This window comes from Numida meleagris, chromosome 25 (assembly GCF_002078875.1).
Source record: "Numida meleagris isolate 19003 breed g44 Domestic line chromosome 25, NumMel1.0, whole genome shotgun sequence".
NCBI classification, from domain to species: domain Eukaryota; kingdom Metazoa; phylum Chordata; class Aves; order Galliformes; family Numididae; genus Numida; species Numida meleagris.
The window spans coordinates 4,792,528-4,818,434 of record NC_034433.1 but is presented as its reverse complement, the minus strand read 5'-3'; the positions used below and the strand labels follow the sequence as shown (position 1 = coordinate 4,818,434).

Genomic DNA, 25,907 nt, shown 5'->3' with positions numbered 1-25,907 from the left:
ATGCCTGGTTCCAAACCCTGGTGAGATCACATCCATGGATGGTCTCTGTGCTCCCACTTCCATGGGAGAGAGAAGAAGGGATGGTCCTGGTAGTGAGTTAGCTGTGCTCGTTCTCCTACACCACTACAGCATCACATCTGTCTGTGTCCTCTCCTGCAGGCCAGGACCAGGACTGGTCTGCTATTGCTGCTGTCCAGTGCCGGCTGGACCGAGAAGGAGCCACCAAACTGGTGGCTGACCTCATCATGAACACCAAGAATGAGAAAATCTTCCAGGAGAGCATCCTGCTCGCCATTCGGTTGCTGGACGGGGGCAACACTGAGATTCAGGTGCCTGTGGTGGGCACAAGTCCATGGGATGGTTTATGTGTGCACTGTGAAGGTCCCAGCATGGGGAGGATGAGGACAGAGCAGCCCTTGGTCCCTGGTTGGCCTCTGGGCAGCAGACTTTGCCAACATTTGAATTGCATATGTTTGCTCACTATCTGGGGGAGGAACTACAGACATTTCTCTGTTTCTGAGTTTTCCAGCTTGGTGACTGGCTAAAGCTCAGGGCTGGATGCCGAAAGGGGCAGGTTGTTGCTGACTGTTTCTGGAGTAATGCTGATGCCCTCTGCTGGGTATCACAAAAATGACTCAGAGTTGCAGCTCTCATTTGATAACTTGCAGGTTATCTTGAATTCTTTATCGCAGGGAAGCCAACAAACCTGTGGGGTTCCAAGATTGCAGCTGCTGTAACTGCTGCTTGCTCTGTCCCTAGCTCTGCTGAGGGTAAAGGAGAGGAATAGGCACAGGGCACGCTGCACTCCTGTAAATCCAAAAGATTGCAGTGCCGAGGGCAGTGAAAGTAAAGGATGAGTCTGAAAATAAACCTGCCTGCTAGGCTATCCCAGAGAAGGTCTGGAGTGCAGGAGGCTACCAAACCAGAGGGGCGGGCTGTGGTGGTTTGGGTATTGCAGTGGTGATTCCAGCTGTTGTGCTCCCTCTTCCCAGAAATCCTTTTACAACCTGATGACAAGCGACAAGAAGTCCGAGAAATTCTTCAAAGTTTTGCACGACCGGATGAAGAAGGCTCAGCAAGAGACCAAGTCTACGGTGTCTGTGAACATGAGTGACATTGGGAACAAGCCTCGCGAGGACAAAGATGAGCCTGATCCTGGCACCAAAGGTATGGGGCCGTGTCCTCCCAGCAAGGCCAATGCCTGCCTTGTTGGTCAGCCTGATGCTAATGGGGTTGGGTTGCCCTAGGACGAGGAGAGACCTTCATGATGCCCGGCACCCCCTCCCGATACCCGCTGGCCTTAGGGTTTCGGAAGGGCCACGACACCGGGGAGCAGGGGCAGAACAATGAGATGGGGGTGACAGTCCTGATTATGGAGCCTATCCTGCGATTCCTACAACTGCTGTGTGAGAACCACAACCGAGACCTTCAGGTTGGTGCTGGGGGCTGCTGGGGGCAGGGGCAGAAGCCATAGGGCTGGGACGTGGGATGGATGGGTTCTGCCTCCATTGGGTCCAAACGGGCATTGCACTGGCCACTCTGTGCCTCAGCTTTCCGTATGGATATGACTTTGCTCAGTATCCTGAAAGGAGCCAATCACGGCACTCCTGTGTCCATGGGAGCAGGTGCTGCTCTTGAGGGGTCTGGACACACTATAGGGATGGCCCTGGGTCTGATTCTGGGTGCTGGGAGGGGGGTCAGGTCCTGGTTCAGGCTCATAACTGCAGGCTTTATGCAACAGAACTTCCTGCGGTGCCAAAACAACAAGACCAACTACAACCTGGTGTGCGAGACACTGCAGTTCCTTGACATCATGTGTGGCAGCACCACAGGCGGGCTGGGGCTGCTGGGCCTCTACATCAATGAGTACAACGTGGCCCTCATCACCCAGACCCTGGAGACCCTGACCGAGTACTGCCAAGGGCCCTGCCATGAGAACCAGGTCTGTGGTGTTCCTGTGGGCCTGCATTGTTCCCGGGGCATTTCACCAACCATCGGGGTGCCCAAGGGAGGATTTCTTGGTAATGCGTGGCAAGCAGCAGGGATAGGGCTGGTTATGGGCTTCAGGGTGTGAAGGAGAGCAGAGCATGGGGAGCAGGGGTACGCTGCGGTGCACGGGGATGGTGTATGGGTTTTGAGCTACTGCTGGGCTGGGTAATACAGCAGAGCATATAGTGCTGAAGTAATGCTGTGATGGAAACAGTGTCATTGCCAGGGTGGGAAGGGGTTTAGGGCTCCTGGTTCAGAGCTGTAGGCAAGGCACCATTTTGGAGCTGGGCTGTGTTGGATGGTGAAGCTGGGAAGGACAGCAGCATCCGTAGGACAAAAGATTGTATTGCTCCCCTAGAGCTGCATCGTGACCCATGAGTCCAATGGGATCGACATCATCACAGCCCTCATCCTCAATGACATCAGCCCCCTCTGCAAGTACCGGATGGACCTGGTCCTGCAGCTGAAGGTGGGCAGAGCATGGGGCTGGGGTGGGTGGCACATGTCTGAGCTCTGTGCTTGCTGGGCTGAGCTGTGGGATGAGGCGGGCGCTGGGTATGCATCAGGTCCTTAAATACATGAGCTGGGACAGGGCTGGTGCATCCCCACTGCACAAGGTTTGGATGCCTCTAGCACAGGAGTATTTCTGACTGACTGCGATGCAGGGGATTTCTGCCCACCCTGAGGTCCTGGGCAGAGCAGTGCATAGCTCCTCTCATCAAGGGCTTCTCCCTACCAGGACAATGCCTCCAAGCTCCTCTTGGCCCTCATGGAGAGCAGACACGACAGTGAGAACGCCGAGCGGATCCTCATCAGCCTCCGCCCGCAGGAACTGGTAAGGGCTGAGCGGGGTGGGAGGCTGAAGGAGCCCCCTACCAGCAGTCACACACTGCTCTGCACCGGCATCCCTCCTGAGGAGGAAAACAGGGTGAGGAGACCAGGATGAGCTCACCCACCCTCTGCTGCCTTCCAGGTCGATGTGATTAAGAAGGCCTATCTGCAGGAGGAAGAGTGTGAAAACGCTGAGGTTTCCCCTCGGGAAGTTGGCCACAACATTTATATACTGGCATTGCAGGTACTGATGCTGCAATCTGCTGTGACAGCAGTGATGCACCAGGCTGGGCTCCCACTCACCGATTTGCACATCTTATTTATCTACATTTCCTCCAGCCAGGCTGGGAAATGTGCTTTTTGCCTCCCATGAAAACCCAGCATTGTGGCTTATTGGCCATCCTGCTCCAGTGCTGCAGAGGCTGCTCCATCCCGTGCTAATGCAGCTCTTGCTGTCCCCTTCTCCCCAGCTGTCCCGACACAACAAGTCTCTGCAGCAGCTCCTGAAGCCGGTGAAGCGAATCCAGGAGGAAGAGGAGGAGGGCATCTCATCCATGGTATGGAAAGTCCTTGGGCATGGAGGCAGAGTTCTGTGCTGACGTTGTTCATTGCTATGCTGTTTTGCTGCTCGTCATCCAAGATTTGGTGGCTTTTGGTATTCCCAGGGTGAACTAAAGAAAGAGAGATTTATAAATGCCCGTGTAGCCAAATCTGCAAGCCCAATGGCATGTGCAACTGTTATAGCCCAGCTGTGTGAGCGCAGTTCCCTGGGGAGGGCTCAGCCCTAGGTGACATCCTGCACGCTGCAGGACGGGCTGTGCCCTGCCAGGTTCCCCCCTGGTACCCTCCTTCTGCCCTTCCCTTCAGAAGAGGAAGGGCTGAGTCCTCCGCTGCCAATTTCTTCCCTCTGTACCTCAGCTCCCGAACGAGATTCAGCAGTAATATGATTTCCCTGGGGTTTAGGGGCATTGATTTGTAATTTGTGGATTAGCAGCTTTTGGATGTAATTATTGCAGAGAATCGAATGTCTGTCACCTCAGGGAGCTCTCATACCCCTTTGGGAAGCTTTAATTCATTTGCTTTCCCCTGAAACCTCATCAGGTTCGGTGCAATTTAAGGAACGGTGTTGTCAGTGCGGTTACACTCGAACCCCCTCGGCTGTCCCTGCTCTCACCCTCTTTCCTCTCCCTGCATCCCAGCTCAGCCTCAATAACAAGCAGCTGACGCAGATGCTGAAGTCGACGGCCCCCGTCCAGGAGGAGGAGGAGGACCCGCTGGCGTACTACGAGAAGCACACGTCCCAGATTGAGGCAAGACCTGTTTGCTGCTGGGTTGCTAGTACACATGCAGCTGATGGATCCCACGTGTGCTCCGGCTGCCTCATGCCCCATTATTCTGCACCAGGAGCATTTCCAGCCTGGTGCCTATAGGAAGCAGCTGCAAAGAGCTGGATATATTAGCAGAGCCCATAGGGAGATGGGGGTACACGTAGACCCCCCCAGGCCCTTCCTCCCTCTCCCCACAGCAGCTGGGATGCAGGCAGTGGGGCAGCCCCATCCTTACTTGCTCCTCCCAGCACAGCCATGCAAGGATGTGTTTGCTGGGTTGAGTTGTAGCGTTAGATGAGTGCTGGTGATATTTGGATTTGGGGAGGGAGGGAAGGTACGGCTGGGTGTAGAAAAGCAGAAAGCCCAGCGTGATATGGGCAGGATGTAAGGGCACCCTCCTCCTGCAGATTGTGCGCCTGGATCGCAGCATGGAGCAGATAATTTTCCCAGTGCCTGGCATCTGCGAGTTCCTCACCAAGGAGACCAAGTACCGGCTCTTCACCACGACGGAGCAGGATGAGCAGGGCAGCAAAGTCAGTGACTTCTTTGACCAGTCGTCCTTCCTCCACAATGAGATGGAATGGCAGAAGAAACTGCGCAGTAAGAGCAAGCCAGACCTTCCCTTTGCAGCAGAGCAGCTGTGAGCCTGGGGGCAGCCGTGCTTTGAGGGGGCTGTGAAGCCCAGTGGCAGCCTGGAGATCTCTGCCTCCTTGTGCCCCTGGGGGGTGTATTTCCTCCACACCTGTTAGTGCAATTCCTCATAGCCTGAGAGCATCTTCCAACACATTCCCAGGGACAACACCTGCAGCTGTGCTCTCCTAGAGAGCCCTCTCTTTGTTTGCTTTCAGTTGGCTTCTCCCAAGCCAGCGTCTAGCAGCTACATTTTGTTGATAAAGCTGCTTTCTCTGCACCATGCAGATCTCCTTGTGTGCTTTCAGAGCTGCACCAGGACGGACTTCCTGGCTTAAAATAACAGGAGCTCAGTCAACAGTTAGGAGGCACACTATAAATACTGTGCTGTGGCTCAGAGGTAGTGCGGCAGCACTGAAAACATTTGCAGAACCAGTCAAAACTATCTTAGGAATTCATCAGGAAACAGGTTTCCAGTATGGATAGGAAATTGCTGGCTGTGTCTCCTCTGGGACAGAGAATCAGGCTGCAGACACAAAGGCAATGTTGTTTGGAAGGGCATGAGGATGTAAGAGGTGGGAGACAGGGAGGAGGGTGAGGTGATGAGTGAAGCCAATCTGATTCCAAGGTGCCAGAGGAGGTCAAAGGGCCCAGAAACCACGAAATGTGAGCAGAAGCATTTTGAACTTGCATTCCTGTTTCAAGAGATGAGGAGGGATCTTTTATCAATGGCATGATGCAAGGGTCCCACTGGCTGCAGTGAGCTGAGTTTGGGTGTCCAGGAGATCACAGCCTTCCCCGCTAGCACGAGGTTGGCTGAGATGTGTGTCTGCCTCCTTTCCCCCCAGGCATGCCGCTGATGTACTGGTTCTCCCGCAGAATGACTCTCTGGGGAAGCATTTCCTTCAACCTGGCTGTCTTCATCAACATAATCATTGCTTTCTTCTATCCCTATGTTGAAGCCACTTCCATGGGTAAGTGCCCCAGCAGCTTCTGCTCCTTGAAGTGGAGGAAAAAGGAGATCCTTGTGTGCAGGGAGCACTGTCCCCTTACTTGTGTTCACCCCAGCCTTTGTCTCCTCTTGACTCCTAAAGCCTTTTCTGCTGGTCCTGGCAAGGGTCTGAATTGAGGTTTCAGTTGCCAGCCCTCCCACGACTTCCTTCTTAGGGAACAGGCTCTTCTCCCTGGGCTGTACTTTCTCTGTTTGGAAAATAGGGGAAGTAAGGACAGAATATGCACCAGCTGTCTGGAAGTCTTAATGATCTACAGTGGTTTTGAGATCTCAGATAAAAGATGTTAGAAAAGCGTATCAGTAAGGACCATCTCTCTGCAGTCAAGCACAATTTCTGTCTTCCTTCCCTCAGATAATCAGCACATTAGGTTTCCGGATGCTTTGGACAGTAACACAGCGTCTGATTGGCAACATGCATTTAACCTCATGCCATTTAATTGCTGTGGGTCGTCTCTTCCCAGGAGTGCTGGATTCCCCACTGATCTCACTGCTCTTCTGGATTCTGATCTGCTTCTCCATCATGGCCCTGTTCACCAAGCGGTACGGTGTCAGACCGCTGCTGGTGGCCCTGATCTTGCGATCAATTTATTACTTGGGGATCGGACTCACTCTGAACATCCTGGGAACTCTCAATGTAAGTTCTCAAAGTGCTGCTAGAAAAATAGCATAGCATCCCATACCACAGGAGGCTGTTCTGCATTCACAAAGCACAGCAAACCTCACTCCTTCCCATTTCTGGTTGCTCTCCAGCTGACCAACAAGATTGTGTTCGTGGTGAGCTTTGTGGGTAACCGCGGGACCTTCATCCGAGGCTACAAGGCCATGATCATGGACGTGGAGTTTCTTTACCACGTTGGCTACATCCTGACAAGCGTCCTGGGGCTCTTTGTGCACGAACTCTTCTACAGCATCCTGGTACAGTAGATGTTTAGGGCACACGCATAGCCAGGCTGTGCTGTTAGGAGCTAGAAGTTTCCTGTGACACCTTCCAGGTGTTGATCGATAACAGCAGTGAGAACAATGCCCCGTGCTCCAGTATTTGCGTAGGCTGATCTCTCTGCCTTCCGACAGCATCTATTACTGTCTCTCTCCCAGCCTTTTGCTATCACTCTTTTTCTAATCTCTGCTGCGTACTTTATCTGGGTCAGCTGGGAGACAACGTGAGCTGGTGAGGGCAGAGGCAGGGGGCATGCGTCCTATTCTTGGCTCTCCTGCTGTGCTTAAGTTCACTTCATTCTTCTGCAGTAAGAAGGAAAACTTGAATGCTTTATGTGGAAGTTAGTCCGTGTCTGCTGAGTGATCCTAGATCTCGGGATAAAAGGGGCATAGGTAGGCCAGGCATTGTCACAGAAAAGCACCCCGCAGCATTTCTTTGCTCCTGGGTCCTTTCAGCTGTTTGACTTGATCTACCGTGAGGAGACCTTGTTTAACGTCATCAAGAGCGTGACGCGCAACGGGCGCTCCATCCTGCTGACTGCCCTCCTGGCGCTCATCCTTGTCTACCTCTTCTCCATCGTGGGCTTCCTGTTCCTGAAGGATGACTTCATCCTGGAGGTGGACCGGCTGCCGGACAGCAAAGCCCGAGGTGAGCCAAGTCATGCCCCGCTGTCCGTGGTGCTTGGGCTGGAGGAGGACCAGCAGAGCATGGGTCCTAATCTGCGGCTGCAACGCTGGGTGCGATCCTGGGTACATGGTCCACACTCTTGGGAGAGCTGGTTTTGGGGCTGGTGGAGGAGTGTCTGCCTGCACTGACATAGAGACCTCATGCTGCAGAAAACAAGGCATGTGGGCTAGGAGGGACTGCAGAGAAGGAGGTGGGCAGATCGGAATGAAGTCTGTAGCACTGCAGAAGTCTTACTGAAACTTGAGCAAAAGATTGATGACATTGATGAAACTGTTGCTCTGGCTGTTAAAAAAAAAAAAGCATCTTGAGTGTCAACCATACCACAGGATTTTGGGTTAGGCTTTTACTCTTCTCCTTTGAGGAAAGAGCCCTTTGCATTTGAAGTCTTTTTTTGGTGTGCTCTTACAATCACAGAGATAAGTTAGCATGGAAGAAATGTGCTCAGATTACTTTATTAAAGTACAGTTTTTAATATACTTGGACTGCAATACAGTGGTTTGGAGATCAGAGTCTAAAAATCTGGATGTTTTAAAGAGAGAATACCCTTGCAAAAGCAGCTGGATGGTGGTTGCATCCAAGGCCTTCTTAACTTCAAAGGATGAGAATATGGTTTTTAGGCACCTTACCTGGAAAACTGGCAGCTATCTCTGAACAGGGTTGGGAAATCAGTGCAATGATTACACTGCCCATGGCAGGGGGGCTGGAGCTAGATAATCTTTAAGGTCCCTTCCAATCCAAGCTATTCTGTGATTCAAAACCTAGAAAAGGCTATGAGAACGTGGACTGAGATTTTTTTTCAAGTTGTTTGAAAGCTGAAATGAGATGCAGTGGAAGAACACTTGTGACAGGAGCAAAGAGCTGATGCTCTGACAAGGCTGTGGGCTCTTTTACTTGCAGATGACCCCTTGGGGATGCAAAGGAACATGGAGACCTTCATGGAGTCCTGCAGTGGTGACAAAATTAGCTGCTCCGCTGTGCCCACTGCCTTGCAAGGTAAGTGAGCTCATCAGAAAGGTCAATGCTGTTAGCAGCAGGGTAGCCTTACAGCCTTGTCTGTCAGCGAGCTCAGAAAAATCCTATGAAGGACTGAAAGATGGAAAAAATAGCCCACTTTTTGGCACACACTAAGCAAAAGGCCTGCAAATTCTGCACTCCCTCGTGTAAAATTGTTGAAATATTAATTTGCTCATCAAGAAAGTGGCTGCTTTGGGAGTGCTCAGCCAAACACCTCCATTGCGAGAAGGAAGATGGAGGAGATGTTGGAATGCTTGGGAGCTCCCATCTTGGGCACTACATCACTGCAGCTCATTCCCGGAGCTCTGGATTCTTTGCAATGGGCTGGTTCTTCTGCCCTCTCTGTGCTCTGGCTTTGTGCTTTTATTCTTCCCTCTGGTATTGTAGAAGCTGACACTGACCAGTGGGAACGAGCCTGTGACACGCTGCTCATGTGCATTGTCACTGTCCTGAACCACGGCCTGAGGAACGGAGGGGGTGTAGGCGACATTCTGCGCAAGCCATCAAAGGATGTGAGTGGGGTCCCTTCCTTCTGCCATGTCCTGCTGCACTATAGAGTTGCCCTTCCGCCCTGGAAATCACTTCCAGCTCTTTCCCCCACTGCCGTCCTTCAGTGCTTTCCCCATCACACCCCCATGACTGCTCCTCACCTTGTATCCTCAGCCTACAGTCCTTGCAGCAAGGCAGCACGGATGGAGGAGCGGTTTGCAAGACACGTTTTTTCCCTTTTGTCCATCACAGGAGTCCTTGTTTCCTGCTCGGGTGGTCTATGACCTCCTCTTTTTCTTCATTGTCATTATCATCGTCCTGAACCTCATCTTTGGGGTCATTATTGACACCTTTGCTGATCTGAGGAGCGAGAAGCAAAAGAAAGAAGAAATACTGAAGACCACTTGTTTCATATGTGGTGAGTGCTAGGTCCTTGGCTCGCTCTGTGCACAGGAATTGCCCCCACATTGTTCCTCTCTTTAAGGTCAAACTATGACACGAGGGAAGAAGTGAAGTTTCAGCTGGTTTTTAGTTTTCATTTGGTTCACGGCACAACTTAAATCTGCTCACCAGTGGGTCACTGCAGTGTGAGGAGGCTTAAACAAGGACACAGACCGAGAGGGGAAATTATCCCTATTCCTACTGGCCTTTGTTAATGAGGTGTTAAACCGAACGCTGCATTGTGGTGTTCTTGTTGTTGTGCATCACTCCTGGGACCAGCATTTATCAAGTGGAAAAAAAAAAGCATATTACTAAGGAAATAGAATAGAGGAAAATGTTCCAGAATGCTTTCGGTCATAGGAAGACATCCAAAAAACCAACCCAACCATAAATATAGCTGTTTTTTTTTTTTTTTGTAAGATCCATTGGGTGCATTTTGTTCTTTTAGATTATATAGGCAGGAAGCATAGCTAGTAGGACTTTAAATAGAAGCCTCCTGAATACACAACTGGGTTATTTTCCCTCTGCTTTGGATTCTTGTTGTGTGCTAAATGCCAACTAATTATTAAAAGCACTTCTTGAAAGTCACACCTGGGACAGGAGGCAATTATCTGTACTTCCTTTCACATTTGTTTGCTTGCTTGCTTCTTACCTTGGCCTCCCTCCTTTTCTCCTCTCTCCACCTTCTCCACACTTGACTGCCTTTCCCAGGACTCGAACGGGACAAGTTTGACAACAAGACAGTGTCCTTTGAGGAGCATATTAAATACGAGCACAACATGTGGAACTACTTGTACTTCATAGTGCTGGTGCGAGTGAAGAACAAGACAGACTACACAGGTCCTGAGAGCTACGTGGCGCAGATGATAAAGGTACGTGTCCTTACCGAGCAGCTCTATTGCACCCTGCCCACCCCAGAGGAATGTTTGAGAACAGTGGTCTTGCCAAAAAAAAAAAAAAAAAAACAACAGTTTTGAGAAGGAACTTTTGGAAAATAGATTTAAGAAAGTTGTCATCCTTTAGTTCTTTCTTAGCTGGTTAATTCCACTTTGCAATCTCAGCCAACAACGCGCTATTTGATGTTTTGTACTGTGGATTGAAGGATTGTACCGGGCGGTACAGACTGTGACTGCAAGGTGATTTCAAGGCAAAAAGGGAAGGCAAGGGAATTTAGGGAAAAAAAACCTTCTGAACCTGGACCCAGATGGGGAAAACAAAAAGTTAAATGAGTAAGTGGTGGAAAATGTGCAAAGACACAGACAAGACAAGCCTTTGAGAATTTCTTTAGTCTCTAAGCATAGGCAGGCTTCCAGCGAAATCCCACCGGGTCTCTTGTCTCCTTCTCACCCCCTCCCATCCTCCATGGTCACCTTTCCAGAACAAGAACCTAGACTGGTTCCCCCGGATGCGAGCCATGTCGCTGGTCAGCAATGAAGGGGAAGGGGAACAGAACGAGATCCGTAATCTTCAAGACAAACTCAACTCAACGATGAAGCTGGTGTCCCATCTCACCTCCCAGCTGAACGAGCTGAAGGAACAGGTACTAAACATTTTAAGAAACAGGAAGGCTTGAGTAACACCTCATCGTATTAAAAACCCTCTGTGCTTACCAAAATAGACACCAATTCCAAGAACAGAAGGCAGAACCAGCCCATTCCTATACAAATCAAAGGGCTCTTTTAGCTCTTTTGCAGGGAGTTAACACTTGGGTCATGTGCTTTTTGATACCTCCTCATCAGCTAGAGTCCAACTCATGGGGTGTTTAGGCAGATGGGTAAAGCAGCCCAGCCAGTCACACACCTGAGAAGCACACTAATGAACAGATTAACAGCCTGGTTTCCTACCTCACTTGTGTCCTTGTTTGAACTCTAGATGACAGAGCAAAGGAAGCGCAGACAAAGGATGGGGTTTGTGGATGTCCAGAATACCATGAACCACTAAGACACAGAAAAAGGATCAGCTTCACCCACTGAAGGACTAAACATACCTATCAGAGGCTGCTTATCCCTGGGTCCCATGTGTGGACAACACTGTCAGAGAAAGCAGGACCACGTGGAGGGGCTTCCAAGTCAACATTTTCCTTAGATTGCTTGTAAGCAATTCAGAACCAATGACTGGTGAAGATTCCTCACAATACCTGGACCCACATGTTACTCCAATGCCCTTAGAGGAAGATAAATTATACAAGACTTTTATTCCTCATTGCAATAACTCTTTATTTTGCAAATGTGGGGGGTTGTATCTTTATCTCCATGTACTACATCTGGGTGGCCTCCACCTCAGGTGTAGTGTAACTAGTTGTAGGGCTGCAGTATTTAACTTATTCCAGGAGCATCACTAGTAAATGTGGATCTTTGCAAACCAGCCATCGTATTTGCTGTGCCTGCTCCATGCTGCTTCCTGTCCATTTAAAGAATTCTGTTCATCACTTTGGTGCAGTAAAGAGGAGCTAAACTGAAGGAGATGGATTTGATAATTTAACTCACCAAATGAGGATGAGTATCTAAGCTAGTACTATGTGAAATGGTCTTTTGCCTTCTGTGGACAAAGAGTATCTGGGCAGTAGTAGTAGGAAACTGCAGGTTTACAGGAGTTCACTGTGAAGGGGTGTCCTGTGGTTTAGTTTCATCTCTGGTGTAATGTTTTACTTTTTTGTTGTTGTTGTTGTTACTTAAGAACTAAAGTGTAAATTGCCTTAACTAAATTAAATACAACATGAAGTTATAATAAAAACTTAAACATGGTAAAGAAACCTCCCTTCCTCTACACTCTGGGATTTAGTGGGGCTGTTATAAATAGAAACACAGAGCAATTCAAATACATGAAGCCAAGCCAGGGCTATATTACCATCGGTGCTCCACAACTCAAGGCCAAGAATGCTACCATGAAGAACTACCTGGAACACCAGCCTTGCATTCTGAAGCTTTGGATCAGAGCCTCCTGCAAAGTTTCAAATTCTTTCACTTCTTGCCAGGAAAACAGAGTTTGAGCACACAGAAAGGAGCAGCTGTTTGTGCTGCCTGGAGCCAAGCAGAGTCCTGGCATAGCTGTGTTATAGTCAGTATATATATATATAGTATATATAGTGTATATATAGTATATACAGTCTAACGCTCCAGCCAAGTAGTGCTGTAGCCATCCCAGCTACAATCCTGTGCCTCTGCCTCCCAAGAATAGAGGCTGATGCTAGCATTAAAGACTTAAAAAGCAATAAAAATAGGCCGCAGTGATGGACTAATCACACTTGAAATTAGTTTATGGCCCTATATAGCAACACATCATTAAGACCAATCTTCATCCCTCAGATATGCAGTAACCGACACAGAACCTTCTCTTCCCGCTGGGGGCAATCTGCATAGTTAGCTGAACCAGCATCACAACAATGCAGCACTGCAGACAAGGTATGCAGCTGAGATCTCATCTATACTCTTCTTACACTGCTCTGCTGTCACCATGGTAAACAGTCACTTCAGTCCTTTCCTGGGTCTTCCCAGCCTACTTCTCAAAAGAAAAAGAAACACGATGATTAAAAGTCATCTCTCCCTCAATTTCACTGTGAACAGTGCAAACACAGATAAGCACAGCTACATGTCCCTGTCATCACTACTGCTGTCTTCACAAGCAAATTGAAAGCTAACATGGTTGTACCTATTTGCTGTGCACTTCCTGATGGTCAGTTTCTTATAATACAAATGATCTGGTCTAACAAAACAAAGCTCTTTTCTTTTAAACTTTTACACTGACCCAATATGCTTTCATTACAGATGTGTTAAGGTACATCCTCCATTTCCAAAAAGAAAAGAGCAGACATTACAAATGAAGGGTATAAGGTGTGAGTCTGAACAAAAAAAAATGCTGTTGCTAAGAGGAATGAATGGTTTTATTCATCATGGCAACACCGAGCTTTAGGAATATATACAGAGGAGAATCTGGGAGTCAGCCTATCACTTCGAGTCCTCTTCAGATTTCTTGGCGTAAAACCTTTCTCGCAATTTTTTCCATGTCCCTTTTTTCATGTCTTCCATCTGTTTCAGAACGTCTGCAAAAGGAGAAGGGAGAGAGAGAGATGGGGAAAGAGGAAGAAAAGCAGAAAAGCAAAGGACCGAAAGCCCTCTTATAAGAGCTTTGCCTTACAAATATTTTCTTTTTTTGACTTTTTGTCGTAATGAATTTCTATTTCAGGGCCTGAGGCAAGTTTGTTTTCCCTTCCAATCAATTGTGCAGGGAGTCCCTTATCTCTAACAACTAATATTCAGTTTCCACGCACTACAGTCAAAGTTAGGAACTGGAGCAGAACAAAACTGCACTGGCTTCCTACACTGTGCTTAATAAATGATTTGGCTGAGAGTATTTCTGCATTGTGGTGCCCTGTTTTCTCTCAAAATCTAATACAAGATAAGAAGTACTGAAGGGAATTTGAACATGATGAAATGGAAGCTGAAAATGTTTTGAGCCATGTAGCAAATGTGCATTGCTTTCATACAGCTCCTGCCATTCTATCTCAAAGAGCCCTCACAAACCCTCTGCTGTTCCTGCCCATTGCAAAAAACACAATTGACTTTTTGTCCCGATAGATTACTGAGACTCTCTTCAATTATGCCTGAACTTACGCCTTCTTAACCATCCTAATATACCTGCATGGCAGTCCCAATCAGTCCTTTAGTCACAAGTGTTTAGTAGAAGTGATGAAGTGAACACCACAAAGAATAGAATGTAATTTATCTCCTGCATTGATTTACTCCCAAATCACAGTATTAGTACCTGTTGCCAGGATCATCTTGCAATCTTGCACTGTCACTCCAGTGAAGCTTGTGTCTTTCAGGCGTGGATACTTTGCAAACAAGCAAGTAGGTGAGAGAAGGAGAGACAAAACAAGGTGTTACTTGTAGTGCACTAAAAGACATACCACCAAATAATAGAGCCCTACTCATTTTCACTCAGGAACTAAGAATTCTGTTCATCCATAGCAAAAACTATCACCGGCATTGTTCACAAGCCATGAAGGCCAGCAGCAACACTGGGGAGACCAAAGGCACCAACTAACTGGTGCAGCATCCACCTGACTTCTCATTTGCCTGCTGTATGCCCAGAACCCCTGCTGGGAAGAGGCTGTGTACTGCAGTAGGTGGTGACTGGCCCTTTGAAGGGATGACAATGGCTAATAACAAACCTTACCTTGTTTTTGTAGTAGTTATTGTGAATTCTGACTAAGCTCTCATACATTTGGTCACAGGTCTCAGGATCAGCAATCTGGAAAGTGACAGAAATATCACACAAGTCTTATTTTAAAACCTGCATAGCAAAACATTTCATCTTAGCAGAAAGTCTGTGAGAAGGACAGTAAAAGAGTAGCTTAGCGAGTTCTCAATGCAGTGCAGGATGCTGGTGACCCCTATTACGCTGCTCCTGAATGCAGAGCATTTTCTTCCTCTTCCACTTCTGGCCAGCTTGGCCTACAAGAATAATGAGGCATATAAGTTCTAGAAGGGACCTTGAGTTCTGCTCATAAAGATATGACAGCTCAACTGTGAGTACGCAGTGAATGTGAACATAGCTGGATGGTTTTCTCCTCATGCTTATTGGCCAGCACCGTGAAGTCTGAGATTTCTCTGCTCAAAGGCAGGTTTTGCCGCCTGTTTCATTCCAAAGGATCAAAAAGGATAAGGTACTAGGATGGAAGGTAGAAAATCCTGGTGCAGGCTAAAAATAGTTTATAATTGATTAGGGAAAAGCAGCACGAAAAGCACTGAACAACTTGCGAAGGGTAAATGGATTTCTATTTTGGTCCAGTAAGTTGGAAAGATTTTGCTAATACCTAAAACTCTTCTCGGTGCATCCGACAGGTGCCTTTGCCTCACAGAGCTGTCTGTTTAGCACCATGAATGGCATGACATCTTGTTTTTCTAATTTATAGTGGGGACCAACTTGACCAGAACTCTGCACTGCTGGCCAATGACATCAAATGACAACGATTAAAATGAACACATGAATAAGAATAGTATCAGCCATAACAAGGCAGGATAAAATGACACAGCTCATCTGTCCTCGGGATGCTGGCATGGGTTCAGCACAAGGCGGGTAATGCCTCCCCTGTACCAACCTGGAAACCAGGAAAAGTAGTCAAGCACCATCAAACTGCAGGTGATCTGCAGCTTTGCATATTTCACAGCCACATTTCAAGTGACCCTGCTGATGTTTTTAGTAATGACGGCAGAAACAGCTATTAAACAGGACTGCCTGAAAAAAAAAATCAGCAAGTCTTCCTCCACGTGAATAAAACAGACATTTGGCTGACAGAGTATCCTTTAAGGCTCGAGCATTTCACTCATACATTCCTCCTGCTGTCTGCCAGTACATTTCCTTTCACTGTATTAAGTCTTTATACATACAAATTGACATCAGCGCTGCAGGCATCAATTTAGATTTTCAAGATCGGTGGCAGCTTGGGGATCTTGTGACCAATCGGTGCAGCACATTCTGCTGTCCTGAGCACATGAAAAAGCAATAAGCACCTTCTGCAATGTCTGCTGCAGATTATCCTGGTGACCAATACAGAATTAGGAGCCTGTAATGGCACACTGTAGTAGAAAGAGCACCTCTGGAGCAACGTTTTTATGCTAAGAAAGGGCACATTACATACATGAGGGGAAGGTTCTGTTAAACTAACTTCACTTCCTTTTACGACAAGGTCACCCATTTAGTTGACCAAGGAAAGCCAGCGGATGCTGCCTTTTGGGATTTCAGTAAAGCTTTTTGATACTGTTTCTCACAGTATCCTTCTGGACAAAATGTCCAGCATAAAGCTAGACAAAAACATCATGTGGTGGGTGAGTAATTGGCTGATAGGTCAGGCCCAAAGGGGTTAGGTCAGGCTGGTAGCCAGTCACTAGCACTTCCCCCAGGCTCTGTTTTTGGGCTAGTTCTCTTCAGTGCCTTCATAAATGATTCGGATGTAGGACTAGTAGGTATTTTGAGTAAGTTTGCTGACGATACTGAATTGGAAAGAGCTGATGATATAGCTGAGTCTGGTGAGAGATCCAGACAAATTAGAGAGCTGGGCAATCACCAACCAAATGAAGTTCACCGAGAGCAAGTGTCGGATTCTGCACCTGGGAAGGGGTTCCTGGCTGCACGCACAGACTGAGGGATGAGATGCTGGAGAACAGCCCCATTGAAAGGGATGTGGGAGTGCTGGTCAACAGCAGCCTGAACATGAGCCAACCCTACCCCGGGGTGCATCGAGCACAGCATTGCTAGCTGGTCGAGGGAAGGGATTGTCTCAGCCTACACGGCATCAGTACAGCCTCACCTTGAGTACTGCTCTATAGTACAAAAAGGACATGAAACTACTAGAGAGTGCTCAAAGGAGATCTTCAAAAATGGTCAAGAGTCTGGAGGGAAAGACGTACGAGGAGCAGCTGAGGTCCCCTGGTTTGTCCAGCTGGAAGCAGAGGAGCTGAGGGGAGGCCTCATGGCCCTGCAGCTCCTCACAGGGAGCAGACAGGCAGCACTGAGCTCTGCTAACCAACCACAGAACCCGAGGGAATGGCATGGAGCTGTGACAGGCGGGGATCAGGGGGTGTTTGGCGAAGGTTTTTCACCAGAGGGTGTGGGCATGGAACAGGCTCCTCAGGGCACGACTCCAAGCCTGCCAGAGCTCAAGTAGCATCTGGACAACGTGCTCAGCCACACGCTCTGATTTTTGGGCGGACCTGGACTTGACGTTACGGGGACAGGCTGAGAGCTGGGGCTGTTCAGACTGGAGGAGAGATGGCTCGGGGGAGACATGATAGCAGCCCTTCAGAATCTAAAGTGGGGCTGTAGGAAAGAAGGGGACAGACACTTCAGCAGATAGTGGTGATAAGACAAGGGGAAATGGTTTCAAACTCAAAGAGGGGAGATGTAGGTTGGACATAAGGAAAAAGTCTTTTACAGTCAGTGAAGGCAGGGAACCACTGGCACAGGTTGCCCAGAGAGGTGGTGGAAGCCCTATCCCTGGAGACATTCACCATCAGGCTGGCTCTGAGCAACCTGCTCGAGCTGTAGGTGCCTCTGTTCATTGTAAGGGAGTTGGACTAGGTGGCCTTTAAAGGCCCCTTCCAACACTAAGGACTCTATGATTCCTTGCAGGTTCCTTTCCAACTCCGGATATCCTACGATTCTGCGATTCCCCAGCACCACCTCCAAGGCTGCAAAAGGCTGCAGCCCAAGTGCAGATTTACAGTCTCCCATTTATTTCAGTACCAAACCTTGAAGGCGAGCACCACGTCCCACACCCACACCGCCCCCCAACCCAACCCACCCAGCCCCGCCCCCACCACCGCCCGAGGCCGTGAGCAGCGCCGCAGCGCGCATGCGTGTCCCCGCCCTTGTGTCCTCTCCCGCCCTCGTCCCCGCTTAGGCCGCTGCCGCCCTCACGGGGTCTGCTCCGCTCTCACCTGCGTGTTCTCCCCCTCGCGGAAGGCCTGTGCCACGCGCTGCCGAAGGAAGACGCCCAGATCGCGCTGTCGCTTCGTCTCCTCCACCGGCCACTCCTCGCAGAGCCTCAGGAAGCGCCGGTACCTGGTGGCCGCCATGGGGGTCACGTGGCGGGGGCGAGATGTGCGGGGCGGGGACGCGCATGCGCAGTGCTGCCCGAGGGCCCGCTGCGTGCTTTGTGTAGGTTGGCGTTGTGCGTTCGGTTGTGACCTTGCGGCCTCCGCTGCCTGGGGCCGGCAGAGGCACCTTGCTCCTCCGCTGTAGAGATCCGAGCCCGGCGGCCAGCAGCGTGGTGTGAGATAGCTGTTTTGATGCTTGGTTTCTGGCCGCTTCACAACCTACGGAGTCCTGGCCGGTGTTCACAGAATTACAGAATGGTTTGGGTTGGAGGCGGCCTGTGGGACCATCTCGTTCCATCCCCTGCTACAGGCAGGGACACGTACCTCTAGGCCAGGCTGCTCTCAGCCCCACCCAGCCTGGCCCTGAGTGCTTCCAGGGAGGGGGCACTCACCGCCTCACTGTGCAGCCTGTTCAGTGTCTCACCACCCTCACAGTAAAGAATTCCTTCCTTTTTTCTGCCATCTCCACGTGGAGTACACGAGGTTGTGCTCACAGGGCTTCCCGTGGTTAAATACTTGGTAACTGCGCTGGTGTATATAAGGGGTGGAAAAAGGGAGCAGGGTGATGCCTCTTACTGCTGTGCAAGCAGCTGGGGTGCCTCTGTTTCTCCAGGAGAAATGAAAAGTAGAGCGCGCAGCCATGGAATGGTTGGTTTGCGTGGCTAGGGATCACACGCAGCTCAGCAGCTGGTACCTTGCTTACACCCTTCTTCATCCTTTGTGCACTTGCAGACCCTGTGTCCTGCTAACCAGAGGCCCAGCAGCAGTGTAAGGGCTGAGGTGGGTCTGGATGAACGCTGTCAGCTGTGCGGTATCGGCCCCAGTCAGCACTGACCACAGCATGTAAGTGTGAGCCAAGGCAGTGGGTGACTCAGTCCTTTCACTACTGAAGCAGAGTGTTTGTGGCTTTTTTAAGAGTCAGCAGAGCTTGTGGGCAAGAAATATGCAATACTATGAACCATATTCAGTAAATAATGAGATATTCCCAGATGCACTTCAGGCCAAGTAAAATATGCAGCTGGGCCAGATGACTTAAATTTTCCAGCTATAAATTGCAGCAATTCTCCAGCTGTATGCAGTAAAATACAAGTGAAGGGCTCTCCCTTCAGATCTGGTATTTAAACTTGTGGAAATAATGGCTCTTTTGAAAATGTACAGCCCTGAAGAAAAGCGTAATTTGAGGATGCTCTGGAAGCGAAAAAGAGATGGACAACAGGTGAGAGTTGCTTAGACAACTTTATTTGTATCCCCACTCCCCAGTAACTGGGTTCTGTACCCCTGTTCCTTGTGTAAGGACTTCCCTTTCAAGTTTCCCACACCATGCAGGAAGGAATTATGTTTGTTCCATAATAAAGTCTGTCAACAAAAGCTGTAAACATTGTATCAGGGTTTTTTTTTTTTTTGTTACCGTTTCCTCCAAACACACACATAATATTTGTATCAAAGAATTTTTAGGTGGCCTTTAACATCCAGTCCCTGACATTTTTTTTCTTGAATTCGAAGCATAAATAACTTGATGTGAATGTTGACCAGTATCTGACAGAATCATCATACTTCAGCCCCTGAGGAGCTTCTTGCTTAGAAAGTTCTGGAAACATACTCTGTTATGTCCCACAGGGGTATTAAACCTTCGCAAGGTCCACTTTTTGGTCTGAGATCTGACTGCTTTTACACCTTCAGCAGTATGGAACCAGGAGCTCTGCAGCATCTGGTACGTTTGGGTTTTAACAAAGCACCATGCACCTGCGCTGTATGGAGAAATCCTTGCAAGAACAGCACTGGGCAGGTGGAGCGTGAATGTCAGGGTGTGCATTTTTCTTCCGCTTCTGTCTTTGTGTTCAGCCTATAGCACTGAGTATGAGCTGAAAGTAATGCTGCAATCTGTTAAGACCTGCCAGCTCATTTTAATAGTCTCACTTAAATGCACAATATCTTCTCAGCTCGCTTGGCTTTGTGAGCGTGGTGGAGGTGAGCAGGTCCTATTTTATCATTAAGACTCTTTCAAGTAATGCTTTCTTTTGGCTTACAAATAAATCAAGGACAGCAGTAAAACAAGAAAGGAAAATAAATCTTCTGATTGATTGCAGACAGAACAGATTCTTTCAGCTCTTTGCTTTTTACGGTTGAGTTCAGTAATGGCACGTAGCAGTTTTTGCACTTTCCTAGCAAGCTGTCCGTGCTCTCATTCCAAACCGTGCACGTGACAGTCTGCAGCTGGGAGGGTCCTGTACAACGGACCCGATGCAGTACTTCTCAGGGATATCGGTCACTAGTAAACCCAGGCTACCTCACAGAATTTGTCATTTTCCTTCTGAAATGTTCTGAAGGATTTTGATGAGGTTCTCTAAGCCAAAAATATAGCCGTGGTCTGGCCCGTCGTAAGTGGTGTGATTGCATTTGGAGCCTTTAAAAGTGGTGTGGGCAAAGTCTATCATGCGGACGTCGACTCTGGAGTGTGACGTGGTGCAGTTTGTTTTTTGGAAGTGCCCCTGAAGGTGATTATCCAAAGGCACCATGTTCTCCTTGTGCTCCAGTCCGTCATAAATGATGAGAAGTGAGCTGGAGTAGAACCTGTAAGAGCTTTGCTTCTTAATGACAGAGAGCAGAGCTTTTAGCTTCAGGATGATGGGCTCCAGGACATCGGTTCTGAGATGGTTACCATTGCACAGGAACTGGTGCAGGGTTTGCCTGAATCCCTCGGGTGAGAGTTTCCTTCCATAATATTTATCCTTGCAGAGAAAATGGCCAGCATCTGCTTGGTAAACCTTGAGGAAAGAGAGCAACAATGCAGATTCAGTGGATGCCTTACTGTTCAGTTTTTTCTACGTGCTTTGGATTTCATCCTAATTTAAACATTTCAGACCCAGGCTGAGAAATGGGACACGGATCCTCTGCGATGGAGCAATACTGGCAGTATACTGCAGGCTTCTTCCTCACTGAATCTCTCCTCCTGTCTTTTCTGGAGATTTAAACTACTCAATTTAAGCCACTGGTGCAGATTCTTTTTGCGTTCCTATAAATTACCCCTCTGTGAAACCTGTAGAGCTGTAAGTCATTGCCATGTCATTACTGATTTATAGCATTTTCCCTCTGGCTACGTTAGGAGTCTGCAGTAGTATAGGAATGCCCCAGCTGTGTTCCACCTCTCAGTACAAGCAGCAATAATGCTGTTTTCTTAAACAGAGAGACAAGAAGATGTAGACAGAAATTTGTATGTATGTGAGGCACTGGTAATCCCGAGTAAGAACTGGAAGAGTGAATTCAGAATTAGCTCACACACCAGTTGTATTATAAAGGATAATCTGCTCAACAGAAGAATGGCAGAGACCAGAAAGGGACACAGCATTCTACGCTGTTTACGTTGCTGTGCATGTTCTTTGTAATCATCATTGTCATAATTATCCTTCAGGCGCAGCAGAACATTTTGAAACCCGTTTGAAAACGGTGAATGAAAGAAATGTATGGTTTCAGTTTCTGGGAGGGAGGGCAGCAATTTTAATCAAGAGGAACCATAATATTTAGCACAAAAGAAACCTTTACTTCTTGCAGCAATTGGACAAGGCAGCTCAGTGAAGGCATGCGTGGGGTAAGGGATGCATGCTGCTTTTCTTTTTGTGCAGCAGCCACGAGCTGAGCACGCAATAGCAGAAGCTGTTGCCGTGTACAGGCAGATCCTCTGCTGGGGTGAGCTGGTTTCAGCTGCTCCTATGGCCTGCCACCACTTGTGTAAGTAATCCTATCTCCAGAAGTCAAACAGAGCACAGGGAAAGGGTTGCTCTCCCTGTGTTATATCCTATGCTGTCTCCAAAACATCCTGTTTGAGGACGGGATGCACAATCCTGTGGGTAGCTCTCACAGTCTGTATTTGTCGGGAGAAACGAATGAAACGACTTCAATTTACACCAACAAAGGGGAGAGGCCCTTCAGATCTGCAGCGTGGTTTCAAGCTGCGCGTTGGGCAAACATCAAAAGCGCCGGGGCTGCTCTTACCTGCATCCCACAGATGCGGACGCCCAGCGACGCGGAGGTGCTTTGTTCACACTTCTTGATGTGTCGTGCTTTCTTCTCCTCTGAGGCATCGTCTCCGTGCTGCCGGGTTCCCATCTTCAAGTCCAGGATGCAGGGGTAGTTGTATTTCGATACCACGTTTTCGAGCAATAGAAACTCTGAACATAAGTTAAGGGAAACCCAATACTTTTAAATTCTAATTGAAAGAGGTCTTAAATCAGAGCAACTGCTGACGCTCTCCATAATAGCTCACAACTGTAATGAGACTTTCTGAGCCAATTTTACCAACATGTCATCGCTATAGGCCCCTTGCTGCCAATTTCAGTTAATTTACTGTAGTACAGTCCTACCAATTAAAGCAGAAACAGCTCCATTCTCTAGTGACACCGTAGCCCTGGGCTGTCGATCCAGCACCTTTCCTCAGCGCCGCACTGACTCCAGTGGGTGTGGGGGAAGTTGTTGAACTATTACTCACATGACTGGTGGGTAATGAAGTGTAATAGGAAAATAAAAGGCGAGGCAGCTGCTAATTCCCATATATAGTTGTGTTTTTTAAATGTATGCCAAGGGGATCTTTGACTTAAGCTTGAATGTCCTCTTATGGGAAATGCTTTTTTTTTCTTTTTCCTTCTTATTGGGACAGTGGGAGAAGATAACATCATGGCTATATTCTTTATTTGCTGGACTGAGGAGGGGTGCGTGCTGCTGCAAAAAGCCAAACCTCAATTATGAGCTGTTATCTGTAGGCAAGGCTGTGTTGGAGGAGAAAAAGGATACGGTGAAGTTTGTTCTCGTTATACTTGGAGGACATGCGGTTCAGGTGCTGTCTGTGACAGTGCAGTCCCCAGGGGTTGTAGCTGTTTTTTTCTGTCTGGTTTCTGTTTGCATCTTCCAAAAGTGAATCTGTGCAGTACTGAAGGTCTGTCCTCAATCGCACCTTGCCCGGGCAGCTAGACAAAACACACAAAAGAAGGCATTTGGTTTATAAGCTCCAGAAGAGAATATTCCCTCCCCCCCCCTCCCCCTTCTGTAGAACCTCAAACTTGATAAGGTAAATTTTCTGGGGCTCTCAAAGGAAACTTATTCATCATGCCCAACCTGCGGAGATCTTTTGTTACTCTGTAAAAGTAATTTTCAGAAAGGCAGCTATTGCTGGATGCCAATATTTTCTTTCATTATAATTTCAAAGTGTGCTTGGCTCCTATGAAAAGCACCATTCATAGCATCAATGACCAGGGATCTCTATCTACCAAACAGGCACAACACAGGCAATTGTCCAACAATGGGAAAGCTTCCCAGTTTGGAGGGGCTGGCTTTGGGGAGGGAAGGGAGGGAGCAAGGAGGATATTTGCTCTCCTTGAAGGGTCATCTGTCGGTCTTGCTCATCCACGAGCCCTGAGTCTGCTCACACTGAGGGCTGTGCTTTCACGGTAGCAATATTGCACCCTTCATTCCCAGCTGACCTACGACTTTTCTGAACCAATTTGAGGTGGAAGATATCTGGAGGAAAGCCTGTGCAGGGCCTGAGGTCGGGCTGTGATTGCAAGCACCGTGATGCCCTTCAGAGCCAGCCGTCCCCGGGGACAGGGACAGGATGGAATCACCCTTGATGTGCAGTTGCTGCGTGGCTGCAGTTGTGGCCGGTTAGCAGCGGTGTGCTGAGTGTGCTCAGCAGCTGATCTCATGGGGTCTCCCCTCATTTTGGAGCTTGCTGCACTCGGAGGGAGCAGTTTTAAAGCAGAGTTTGAGGCATACATTTGAGCAACAGCATCTCTGCCATAGCTAAATCTTCCCTGTTCCACCCACAGGGAGGAGGTGAGCCATGAGGCCTGCATGCTGGATGCTCCTTTTGCTCTCCGAGACTGGACTTTGCTTTAAACCAGGTGTGCCACCGAACCCTGCCTGCTCACACCCTCCCGGGACTTGAATGGTTCCAGGCAAGGACTGGGAGAACATCTGCAGGGAGCATCCTGCCCTCAGCACACCCTCACCTGTCCTTGAAGGTCTTGGTGAGCTGCGTGTGGCACCGCTTGACGAGCTCGGTGCTGCTGCTGGTGCTGGCAGCCCACTTGTACTTGTGCCATATGTCGCTGGCGGCGTTGTCCAGGCGGCCGCAGCCCTCGGGCTGCAGGCTGGGGCTGGCGAGCAGGGTCAGGTTGCCAAGGCTGTCCTTCTTGAGGTGCACTGAAATGACTCCTGCAGGAAAGGAAGCAAAGCAAACCAGATCGGAATTAACCCCTGTGCTACCGTGGGTGGTAAGAGTCCTCCTGGGCTCAGCTGCTGCCTCGTATGTTAGTAGCCTCGCACTGAGCCCAGGCTGATTTGAGACCCAATAAACACCGTCAGTCTGAGACCCTGGAAAACGGCCACAGGCTTTTCCAATGTTCCCTCCCCTCCTTCTGTGAAACCTGCCTGCTCTGAACACCGTGTTCCTTCGTTCTCCATTCCTTCAGGCTCCGTTATGCAGCAGCTGACCCAGCATGGACCCCCTGCCTTGGACCAAGAGCTCGTGCCTTATTTATGACGAAGGATTTAGGTTGCACTTCTGAGCACAGGGCAAGGCTGGAAATGCTTTGCATTGGTAGAAAGCAAAGGGAGGGTTGGGGAACAGGAATCTTACAAAGACAACCGGCATGCCAGCTGCTTAATGGCAGAGCCCCCAGGAACAAGGGCAGAGGCATGCGTATGGGCTGGCAAGGCTGCAAGTGTAGGTGATGCCCATGTATTGTCATGGATGCATCCATCCCCCAGCACCAAAGACCAGCCTTCCAGTGGCAGGATGATGGCAGGGACTGGGCCCTCACATGGAGGAACATGACCGAGAGTGATTATTAATTTCCACCCTCAGTGCTTCAAAACACCATTGTATATTTTAGCCATGCAGTTTTCCCTGACTGTAATGAGGATCACAGGGCACAAATGCCACTCAGCCCGTCACATATTTAGCCCATCTCAGCCCATCCCTGGCATCAGGAGCGCTGCCTCCGCGTGTCAAATGACAGAGCAGGAATGGCAGTGCCTCGCGTACCAGACGGCTCTGACCTTTCTGGGAAAGGCTGATAACAGCAGTCCTTTGCTCGGGGCAGCGCTGCTCCTGCAGCCTCTGTCAGGGCTGTCTGAGCCTCTCAAGGCAGCGCAGGCATTTTTAGAGCATCGCCCTTTTGCTCTCAGAGGGGATGCCAGCCACATGAATCATCTGCCGGTGCTGCCCGGCTATGTTCGAGGCTGGCTGCGGCAAGGCAGACCCAGACAGGATGGTCAGGGCTGCTGGACCAACAGAACTCAGCGCTGGAAAGAGGCCCCATTAGCAACACATGGAGCTGGGTTGGGGCCAGCTGTCTCCAGGGTATCCTCACGCGGTCTGTTAGTCATGGCGGGGAGATGCGTCTCTGCAGCTTACAAACAAGGCAGCTCTCTTTGCCCAAGCCAATTTGCCAAAGCAAATAAATACGCAAACTGCCTTCTCTCCATTTGAAGCGAGATTACAGTAAGTAAACACAGATGCGAGGATTTGCAGGGCCCTGGCTGCTGAGTTTTGCTGGCCAAGGGATGATTCCCTTCCATGAGATTTGGGGCGCGGTTCCTTCCCTGGACCCACACCTCACAGCCCTGCAGGTCCTGCTGCCCTCTGCCCACAGCCCAGGTGCAGCCCACGGCCATTCCTTTCCCTCTCACTGTGAAAATCAGCATCAATCCAGCTGGCGTCCCATAGAGGCTGGGTCAGATCCACTCGCCTTGAGCTGAAATGAGCGAGGAATACACACAGGCTGCTCTGCCCGTGAGCTATAGGGCTGGAAAGCTTAATTAGAATCATAGAATCATAGAATTAGCTAGGTTGGAAAAGACCTACAAGATCATCCAGTCCAACCATCCACCTACCACCATTAACCCCACTAAACCATGTCTCTCAATGCTATATCTAAATGTTTCTTGAACACCTCCAG

The 25,907-nt window shown here is 49.1% G+C and overlaps 3 protein-coding genes and 1 long non-coding RNA gene across 4 annotated transcripts in view; 2 read left to right on the top strand and 2 right to left on the bottom strand.

Moving 5' to 3' along the window:
• The window catches only part of ITPR3 (inositol 1,4,5-trisphosphate receptor type 3), a 38,857-nt gene extending 26,747 nt beyond the window's left edge, over nt 1–12,110 (top strand). The window contains 20 exon segments of the mRNA XM_021377042.1: nt 160–329; nt 993–1,242; nt 1,245–1,432; nt 1,742–1,942; nt 2,348–2,458; nt 2,729–2,824; nt 2,963–3,064; nt 3,291–3,377; nt 4,020–4,130; nt 4,556–4,748; nt 5,627–5,752; nt 6,252–6,424; nt 6,541–6,705; nt 7,183–7,375; nt 8,312–8,407; nt 8,816–8,940; nt 9,170–9,335; nt 10,070–10,230; nt 10,737–10,898; nt 11,231–12,110. Of these exon segments, the coding sequence (XP_021232717.1) occupies nt 160–329; nt 993–1,242; nt 1,245–1,432; nt 1,742–1,942; nt 2,348–2,458; nt 2,729–2,824; nt 2,963–3,064; nt 3,291–3,377; nt 4,020–4,130; nt 4,556–4,748; nt 5,627–5,752; nt 6,252–6,424; nt 6,541–6,705; nt 7,183–7,375; nt 8,312–8,407; nt 8,816–8,940; nt 9,170–9,335; nt 10,070–10,230; nt 10,737–10,898; nt 11,231–11,299 (2,945 nt within the window). The 3' untranslated portion in view covers nt 11,300–12,110.
• LOC110388147 (ubiquinol-cytochrome-c reductase complex assembly factor 2) lies at nt 13,221–17,968 on the bottom strand. The gene is made up of 4 exons (XM_021377044.1): nt 17,797–17,968; nt 14,534–14,608; nt 14,120–14,189; nt 13,221–13,397 (listed from the first exon to the last, which is right to left on the bottom strand). Exons 1-4 carry the CDS (start codon nt 17,932–17,934, stop codon nt 13,303–13,305), a joined length of 378 nt encoding a protein of 125 aa, XP_021232719.1. The 5' UTR covers nt 17,935–17,968; the 3' UTR covers nt 13,221–13,302.
• On the top strand, nt 18,117–23,961 carry LOC110388148. The gene is made up of 3 exons (XR_002432809.1): nt 18,117–19,171; nt 19,573–19,666; nt 23,772–23,961. It is a non-coding gene; the product is annotated as an uncharacterized LOC110388148 (long non-coding RNA).
• The window catches only part of IP6K3 (inositol hexakisphosphate kinase 3), an 11,854-nt gene continuing 5,119 nt past the window's right edge, over nt 19,173–25,907 (bottom strand). Inside the window, exons 2-5 of the mRNA XM_021377043.1 lie at nt 23,955–24,159; nt 22,741–22,913; nt 21,946–22,121; nt 19,173–20,720 (exon numbers count right to left, since the gene is read on the bottom strand). Of these exons, the coding sequence (XP_021232718.1) occupies nt 20,256–20,720; nt 21,946–22,121; nt 22,741–22,913; nt 23,955–24,159 (1,019 nt within the window). The 3' untranslated portion in view covers nt 19,173–20,255. The remainder of the gene's footprint in view (nt 20,721–21,945; nt 22,122–22,740; nt 22,914–23,954; nt 24,160–25,907) is intronic.